The following is an 8895-nucleotide window of genomic DNA, read 5'->3' on the forward strand; positions in this document are numbered from 1 at the left end:
GGGCCCGAGTACTTTGTCCCCTGCATCTGCCAGGGACAAGTCTGAGCCCCTAACCAGCCAGCCAGCAATGCAATGGGGGCTGGAGCCTGACCCCCCAAGAGCAATGACAGTGTTAGAACAAGACCTTGCTGGTAGGAGCCCAGCAAGGGGCTGGGGGCTTGGCATACCCTGCCTGCACGGCTCACCCGGATGGTGGCAGCATCAGATCCAGCCTGGCTGTGAAGCCACCGCTGTGCCCGCTGTGGAAGGCCGCGGGCAGCAGGGTGAGTTGGTGCTGGGGGCAGAATATGCGCTACAGCTGGGGTGCTCCAAGGCTTCAGCCTGTTGGGAGTCACATGCTGGGGGTGCCCCCACTGCCCTGCTGTCCCCAGGCAGGGTATACAGGTGCTACAAGCACCTGGGTAAGTGTGAGCACCGGGCTGCACCCCAAGAGGTGAAGCACCAGCTGCACAACATGGACATGATCTGTGCCTTCCACTGCAACTGCACTCGGAGGTGTGTGTCCAAGGGGAGAAGGCAGGGCTTTTCCCACCATCACAGGGGACTGTGTGCATGTAGTTTGGGGTCAAATGAGGGGGGACCCAGTGGGATGCCCACCCTGACAACTGTTGCCTTCCCATGCATGCAGGCTGGTGCAGTCCCTGCGCAGGATGAGGGACCTCAGTGAGTTGGAGGTTGCTGTTCTGGCCAACCACATCTCCACGGAATGCTTTGTTCCGAGCCACCCACTGACTGTAGCCCAGTCAAAGGGCCACAGCACAGTTAAGTGTGGAGGGTTAAGGGAATGTGGCCTGTGTGGGGCTCCCTGCCTTGCACAGGCAGAAGGGTGCCCTGGCAGGGTGGGGTGCTGTCCTACAGGCTTGGCATGAAGCTGGCACTGCAAGTATTATCCTATGCTCTGCCATGAGCAGGTGTGGGGTGGCAAGCAATGGATGCCAGTGCTGCAATGTTACACCGATATTCACAGCTTTGCTTCTGTATCACAGCGACCCAGGCTGTGCTGACACCTGCCGTGTATCTCGTACAGACTCTGAGGCACTGGGGTCTTCTGCATGTGACCTCCAAAGCTGAGCATCCAGACTGGAAGATGCAGGACAGTGGTGGTGGCAGCACACTCCATGAACAATGCCCGCAGCTGGCCTTGGAGCAGAAGCCACACACTCAGCACTACACAGTGCCCCAATGATGCCTGAGAAGCACTGAGGCATTGCGGGGGGAGGAAGATGTTCTGTGCAGCAGCCACAGAGTGAAGCTGCTTGATTTCTGGTCCTTGAGACAAAGGATAGCACTGAGCATGGTTGCTGGCATGACTGCATTGGAGCTGGAGTTGGGCCAAGCAGAGGGGACTTGAGAAACCTCTTGAGGAGCTGTGGTGGTGGCTGTGGTTGCCATCTGTGAGCATCAAAGGGAAAAGGAAGAGGAAGGCTTGGCAAAGGGGAAACCCACCACCTTCCTTCCCTGCTGTGCTCTGGGAGGGGGGGGGATGATCTGTGCACTAGCTTCCCCTAGGCAGGGAGCTCTCCACACCTGGATTTGTGCCCCCTCAGCTGGAAGGCATGAGCAGTGTGGTATGATCCTGACCCCCTTGCCCAGGCAGGGTGGTAGCAGCTGGAGGCACGCTTAGGCCTCTGTCACATGGCAAGGGGTCAGTGCCTGTGGGCAGCAGAAGATAAAAAAAAAAAAAAAGGGTGGTCTGAGCTTGCTGCCCCCTGTTCATGCTGTGGCCCCACCCCAGGGGCTGATCCTGCCCTCCTGCAGTAAGTACAACACAGCTGAGGGGGGCAGGATGGTTTATTTTGTCACTTGCACTATGTCCAAGGCCGAGGCACAGTGATAGCAGCAGGGAAGGAGCAAGCTTAGATCTCAGGGGTACCCTGGAGTGGTCCTTGCTCTGTGCCCATCAGCATTGCTGCCAGCGCCTTGCCCTGCCCTCCTGTCCCACCCAATGTGCAACGCCAGCACTCTACTCCTAGGACAGAAGGGTCTTGCACTTCAAATTTCACCATGCTAGCACAGCCTTGCCCTCCCCTGTGCCACCTCCCAGCCATACCAGGGCCAAGGCAGCAGCTCAGGCTGGCAGAGGCCTCTACTTGCCCAGTGCACAATAGGGGTGAGGAATCACTGCAATAAATAAGGGATTAGGGCGTCTCAGCAGGAGAGTGGCAGAGGAAAGCACACAGCAAGCACACTAGAGGAAGGAGGGAGGGGGCCACTGTGTCAGCGGCCCATGGCACAGCTACGGCCATCCAGCTCCTGGGGACTGCTGCTCCCCTCCTTTGGGGAGGTGCTGCAGCCCAGCTGACTAGTGGGGTTCATCCTTGGGCATGGGTAGCCCTGGTCCTCACTCTCCCTCCGTCGGCCCATGGCCTGGTCGATCATCTCCAGGCGGAGTGCGGGCAGGAGGCCCAGGTTCCTGGGGTCAGCCCTGGCCAGTGGGGTGTCAGCAGAGACCCACCGGGGGCTGCTCTGCTCTGGCACAGTCTGGTGGGAGGAGCTGCCACCATCCTGGCTGTCAGCTGCCCACCCTGGCTCCTTGGTGTTGGCTCTACAGCCACCCAGCTCCTCCTGGGGCAGGTGGATGGTGGGGATATCCCCAGGGAGGCCTCGGCGGCTCTGGGGTGAAGGGCTGCGGCTCACAGCCCTGTCCCGGCTTGATGGCCGCAGGATGAGGCCCTGGAACTTGGCCAGGCTAGGGCTTCGGCTCCGGTGACGTTTCATCTTGCCTGGGCTGGGACTACGGGATTTGGGGGCCAGTAGGACAAGCGTGCTGTCATCCTCCTCTTCTGAGCTGCTGCCCGAGCTGTCCGTGGGGCTGCTGCCTTCCTCTGACCTGGGCAGGGAGATCTGCAACCCCTGCATCAGCACTGTGGGCTGATCCTCACAGCGGTGCACCACAGCAGCCGGCCTCCTCCAGCCAAGCGCCCCTACAGACACACACCCCCTGCCTCCCTCAGCCCCTCACCCTTGCCTCTTGGCCATGCTGACCTGGAAGGGCTCAGTCACGCCAGCAATGCTGTTGAAGGTGTTGCTGTAGTATCCGAGGATGTACTCGCCCCTCCCCTTGGGCAGAGCCTCTTCTGGAAAGATCACCTGCAACCCAGAGACAGATGATGGGCACCAGGGGTGTGCATAGGGGTGCCCCCTCCCACCTCCAGCACCAGGCACCACCTGAAAGCAGAAATCCCCAATACCAGCACAGTGGTGTTGGGGGCTCAGCAGAAAGCAATAAGGAGGTGCCGCCCTCCTGCCCCATCAGGGGCACAAAAGCCATTGTACCCTCACAATTGGGGCATGAGTGAGACAGCAGAGCTGGCCCCAACTAACCTGTGCACACAGCTGCTTCTCTAGGCAGCGCTCTCCATCATCACTCCTGGCCCAGACATAGGACATGTAGTCTTTAGGATGCCGAAAGCCCACCTGTGTGCATGTACATGGGAGAACACAGGTGAGTGGGGAAAACATCAGCCCTGCTCAGAACCATCACCTCCACCCTCTCCTTGCACAGGGGCACCAAGAGCTGTCTTGCACCCCCCACCTGGCAGTGCCCTGACCCCGGCCCACCAGGAGTGCCAGGCTTTGGACCCTGTGGGGCCCGCAAGAGCAGGAGGAAGAGGGAACTACTGGATCTGAGCTTCCTGAATCAGGGCCAAATCCTGCTTCCCCTGAGAGGCCCCGGTGCCTCCAGGGGTTCCCCCTGGAGCCCCAGAGAGGGCACAGAGCACAGGTCCATGCCATGCACCTGTGCCCACTGGTGGGGGTTAGCTCAGAAGGGGCCCTATGGTTATGTGCAGTACTCCCCACTCCCTCCAGACCCAGGAGCCCCTAAGCCCCTACCCGGTAGAGTCCTATCCAGTCCCAGGAGCTCCGGTGGAAACCAGCGGCCATCCTGTACCTGACAACTGCTTGCTCAGGCCTGCTCCATTCATCAGCCACATAAATCTCAACTGGGGGCTTGTCTGCCTTGGAAGCAAACTGTCAGAGACACACATACGGTCAGCAAAGGCATGCCAAAGAGAGCTGCCCCTGCTGCCCAGGGCACCCATCTAAGGCTGGGGCCTCGCATATACACCACCAGCAGCCCCCAATCCCACAATGGCAAGACAGCCGAGCTTATCAAACAAAAATAAAATAAGCCCCACACACATTAGCTGGGCACCTCACTCCTATAGCTCCTGCCTGTGTGCCCAGTGGCCCTGGACAGTGCTCACCTGCACTGCAAAGATGGCAGCTACTGGCTTGTGGTCGCTGACGGTGTATTCCATGTGGCTGCAGTAGCAGAGCTGGCTCACTGACAGGACACCCCGGTTGGGCCAGCGCCCACCCACACCAAGCCCAACACTGGGAGATTTGATCTTCCAGAGGATTCGGTCAGTCCAGGCAGGTTTTCGCTTCTTGGCACTGCAGGGCACAGAGGGGCATCTCTTGCCTGGCAGGGGGCAGTGGGCTCCACCCCAAACTGCCTCCCCCTGGCATTAGGCACGCACAGGCAGGGGATGTGGCTCATCTCAGCACACAGCTCAGTGCAGCTGCAGGGCCAGACCTGCGCTGGCACCAGCACAACAGCTGTGTCCCAGCCTGCCATCCCCAGTCCAGCCACACACACACCAGCATGGCTCCCCCTTGTCCATCTGCACCAGCATCAGCCTCCTCCTTGCCAGCATCACCACCTGCCCTGGCTCTGAGCCCCACCACTCCTGCATCCCTCAGCCATGTCACCTGCTTCCAGGTCCAGCACACACTTAAGCTCTGCTCTTCTACCTGCTGTCATACTTGTTGGTGCCCACGTCAAACTTGAAGGTGGGTGGGAAGTTCAGAGGTCCCTCCTGAAAGCCACTGAGGACAGGCCAGGTGGTCTTAGCAATGTTCAACTGTAAGAAAAAAAGCAGGCTGGGGAGTACACCAGCCCCCACAGCCAGACCCCTCTGCAAGCCTCCCAAGAACTCCCCACCCCCAGTAGACAAGTCATCCCTGTCCCATTGCTGCCAGGCCCTCGGGGTTTGTCCATGCCATGCAAACAGCAAGTCCACAGACCAAATGCTCCTGGCTCTTCCTGGCACACTGATAAAGGAAGTTTATGCCCACCTCCCATAAAGACCATCCAGAGACTGTGCTGCCCCTTTTCCACAGAGCCAGGGTCCTTTGTGCCCCATGGGCAGAGAGGACTTACTCCTGTCCTATAGCTGCACAGACAGTTTTGGCAAGAGCCAAATGCCGCCTGGGGCCTGGCCAAGGCTTGTCAGCATGCCCATCCCTCTCACCTGGTCCTTCTCCCAGAGCTGGCTCAGGATATTGCTGTCAATAGCGTACTTCACAAAGCGGATGTCGAGGCTCTCTATGCGGAAGTTGAGGTCCCCAAACCAGAACACAAGGCTGTGGGTGGGAGGGAAGGTACTGGCTGAAAGGGCCAAGGCCACCAGAGCTGGGCAGCACAGCAAGGGGAAAAACATCCTCAATCTGTGGGCAGCTTCAGCCTGCAGCACAGGCACCCTCAGGAGCACCCCTGCTCTCAGGAGCATCCATGCTCAGCTTACAGCTTGGCTAGCTGCCAGCCCTGCTAGGATTCCTCAGGTAGGACCAAGCACCATTAACCAAACAAGCTTGATTCCCTTAGCCAGAAACTGAGGATGGAAATTTCCACTGTGAGGCACCTACCAGTCAGACCACACAACCAAAACCCTGAGGCTGAGCTGGGCCCTCCACCTCACCAGTCCCAAATCCCAACAGCGCCAGTACGGCAGAACTGCAACAGGCCTGGATGTGCCCCAGGGGAGACCAAGGGCCCCTCTTAACACTTACCCCACTGTGCTGGGTCCCCGCGGGGCCACAGGACAATTTTGCAGGTCTGCAGGCAAGACCCCATCTCCAAGCTGTGCTGGGATTCAGGGGACAGACCCTATCTGCAGGTAGTCAAGGACAGGAGCTGGCACAAGAGCCCTGTCCCAGACTAGGAAGCAAAGTGGTGGGGTACGCACTCATGGTCCAGGATGCCGCTGGCTGCATGCCCCTCGAACTGCTGCATGTGCAGTATGGTGGCAAAGTCCTCCTTGCGCTGCTCCGCCTTCTCCAGATGTGCTGGCAAGTGGCAGTTCAGGAAGCAGACCATGTGGCCGAAGATGGAGAGACGAACACTCACCCCACCCTTGTTGCCCTGCACCAAGAGGATCCCATGACTCCTCAGGAAGCCAGTCCCTCACCATCCCCCCTGAGGCCACACTCACCCAGTAGCCTCCAAGCCCTGTCCTCGTGCAGTCTGTCTGGATGTCCTGCAGGAAGGGGAGGTGGTAGTACTTGGCAAATACCAGTAGGATCACACCTTGCATCCGCACGGTGCTGACCTGGAATGGGGACAGGAGCTGAAGCAGGATGGTAGTCACAGCCAGAGCCCGTAGGGACAGGGACAGTTTCCCCCACCTCCGGGCCATAGGGGCAGCATCTCCATCCTCTGTATATGCGCACACCACCCTGCCCCCCCACCCCCCACCTTGCAGATGACTAACAGCACATTTAGTTCAGACATCTATGCACACCCTCCTGCACACTGATAGCTGAGATAAGCCCAGTGATGCTAAGGCTCATGTACACTCTGGGGCAACAGCCCTGGGGAGCTGAACCTGCCCTAGGATGCGCAGGCTCCTTCCAGAAGTACAGGCTTGCTCCCACATTCACCTCCTGACCCTGGGGCAATGAAGCAGGTAACAAGAAGTCTCCCCAGAGCATCACAGGGGAAGCCTAAAATGCAGGCAAGGGAGCAGGGTGGCACAAGCTAGACAACACAGTGGTGAGATGCACTGCTAGCCCTCAGGTCAACACCCACATGCTGCTTGGATGACTGCAGGCTCTCCCTCCAGCAGCCTGTCCCTCCAGATGATTCTCCCACCACATCTCCTCCTTCTGCCCCTGCAGTCCAATTCTCCCTACCTATGGTCCACCTGCCTGGCAGGCAGAGAGGGAACATCAGCTGCCCAGCCCCTCGGAGACCTCCTTACCAGGACAAAGTGGAAGGGGCTCAGCACATCCATGAAGAGCTCACTCCACTGATCTGTGAAGAGGGCATCCTTCAAGCGCTTGTTTATCTTAGAGTTCACCTCTTGCAGCCTGGGAGGAAAGGGACAGGTCTCTCAGCCACACCAGGAAGGTGTCTGCGTCCCAGCTAGTGAGAGCTCCCTGGGAGAGGTGCCAAAACACAGTGCTGGGGAGCTGGGCCAGGGCGGTTCAAGGAAGGACCCTGGCTTTAGAGCATAAACTAGCCATATCCTTGCTCCAGCGATGCTGGGCCATGTGCCAGCAGAAAGCACAAGTGGCACTGAACCCACAAGGCCTTGGCCCTTTTGAAAACAGGAGCAATTCAGCTGCACAGGGCTGGGCAGCAGTCTAAAGCCTATCTCTAGGTAGAAGGGGGGCTTATGGGACATTTCAGCTGCATTAGTCTCAACAGAGAAGCCAAGCCTCACCAGTACTTAAGCACAGGGTGCCCAGATGCATCCTAGCCGCCAAGCTCAGAGCAGCAAACAGGTTAATAGTGCTCCTCCTGGCACAGCAATTAGTGAAGAAAGGGAAGGAGAACGTCCACAGAGAATAGCAGAATCAGGAAATGTCTTGCCCAAAAATATCAAGTGCTTGGGGCACAAAGACACAGGTCAGAGGAAGGCACAGACACCCCGGGAGGTGGAGAGCAGCAGGACACCCTGCCCCAGCCAGGACAGTTGCAGCAAGTCCCTTGCTGTCAGCTACACCCCTTGCCCAACCATCCAGGCTTGGTTCTGCCTCCACAGCCCCATCTGCAAGGCCAAGGGGACCAGGAGACTGGCTCCAACACAGCACTGCAGCTCCATGAGCTGCAGCCTTAGACTGCTTCCCCCTTGGAGCTAGAGGCACTGGGGGAGTCCTTGGGAGCCTCCTGGAGGCAGATTCAGTTCTTCTACCTCACACCCACAGGCAGAGGCTGCTTCTCACTTCCCATGTGGCACGTCCCTGGTCTTAGCAGGAATCCACACTTAACTCTGCAAACCTTGAGGGACCATTTTCTCTCTAGACTCTGGCAGAGACTGCCTTGCCAGCCACACCAGCAATGCCTTACTACACCAACCCAGCACTGCCTTAGCAGCAGTTAAGTGTTGCCAAGGGCACAGAGCCAATCCAGCTGAGAGAACAGGAGATTTATGCCCTTAAGGCCTACGTACCACAGGCAAAAGCGGAGATGGAGAAAATACTCCCAGAGGACTACAGCAGGCAAGTTAAATGCCTCTACAGACCCAACACCAGGACTGGCACAGTTCACCGCAAGAGTACCACTTGCCAAGGCCTGGCTCTGCACTGCATAGCTAGGCTAGCTACAGGCTCTTCAAGGGTTCAAGGCTACTCAGGATTCAAGGGTTTCAGGTCCTCTTAGCATTCCCATTTTACCAGGGGCCAATTCTCCATCACCTTTTCTGTTATTTTACTGCTTGCAATATACACCCCCTCCCTGCTCACCATGCCCTGGGGAGGCTGGGCCTGCAGTTCTTCCATTCCCTGACCCCCAGGGCTATGGCGATCCCCCAAAAAGGGATGTAGCAGGGCAGGGGAGGGGGCCCTGCATCTCACCCTCTTACCCAATGGCGATCACGTCTGCATCATTTGTCTCGCCCGTATTGAGGTGCAGCAGAGATGTCACATCATTCGGGGGCATGGCTGTGCCCACGTTCCAGGTGACCACTGTGATGCTTGGGAGGACAAAGGAAGAACAGGCTAACATGGGCTCAGAGATGTTCCCCGTCTCCCTAGTTCAGCCCCCAGCTCCACAAAGGAAGCTCTCTGCATGCAACAGAAGTGGCCACTGCTGAAGCTTAGCCAGGGCATGTACATCAAGTCTTTAACTCCCATTTGAGGGAGACAAGTCCTTGCCTCAAAAATTCT

General features: G+C 58.1%; 1 protein-coding gene across 1 annotated transcript; it reads right to left on the reverse strand.

The window, feature by feature from the left end:
* Positions 1-2217: 2217 nt before the first annotated feature.
* Positions 2218-8695, reverse strand: INPP5J (inositol polyphosphate-5-phosphatase J). The gene is made up of 11 exons (XM_010155473.1): positions 8592-8695; positions 6987-7095; positions 6219-6335; positions 5973-6148; positions 5259-5370; positions 4759-4868; positions 4209-4398; positions 3835-3972; positions 3325-3417; positions 2986-3090; positions 2218-2844 (listed from the first exon to the last, which is right to left on the reverse strand). Exons 1-11 carry the CDS (start codon positions 8666-8668, stop codon positions 2218-2220), a joined length of 1854 nt encoding a protein of 617 aa, XP_010153775.1. The 5' UTR covers positions 8669-8695.
* Positions 8696-8895: the final 200 nt, after the last annotated feature.

The sequence above is a fragment of the Eurypyga helias genome, unplaced genomic scaffold (assembly GCF_000690775.1).
Source record: "Eurypyga helias isolate BGI_N326 unplaced genomic scaffold, ASM69077v1 scaffold37337, whole genome shotgun sequence".
In the NCBI taxonomy this organism is placed as follows: Eukaryota; Metazoa; Chordata; class Aves; order Eurypygiformes; family Eurypygidae; genus Eurypyga; species Eurypyga helias.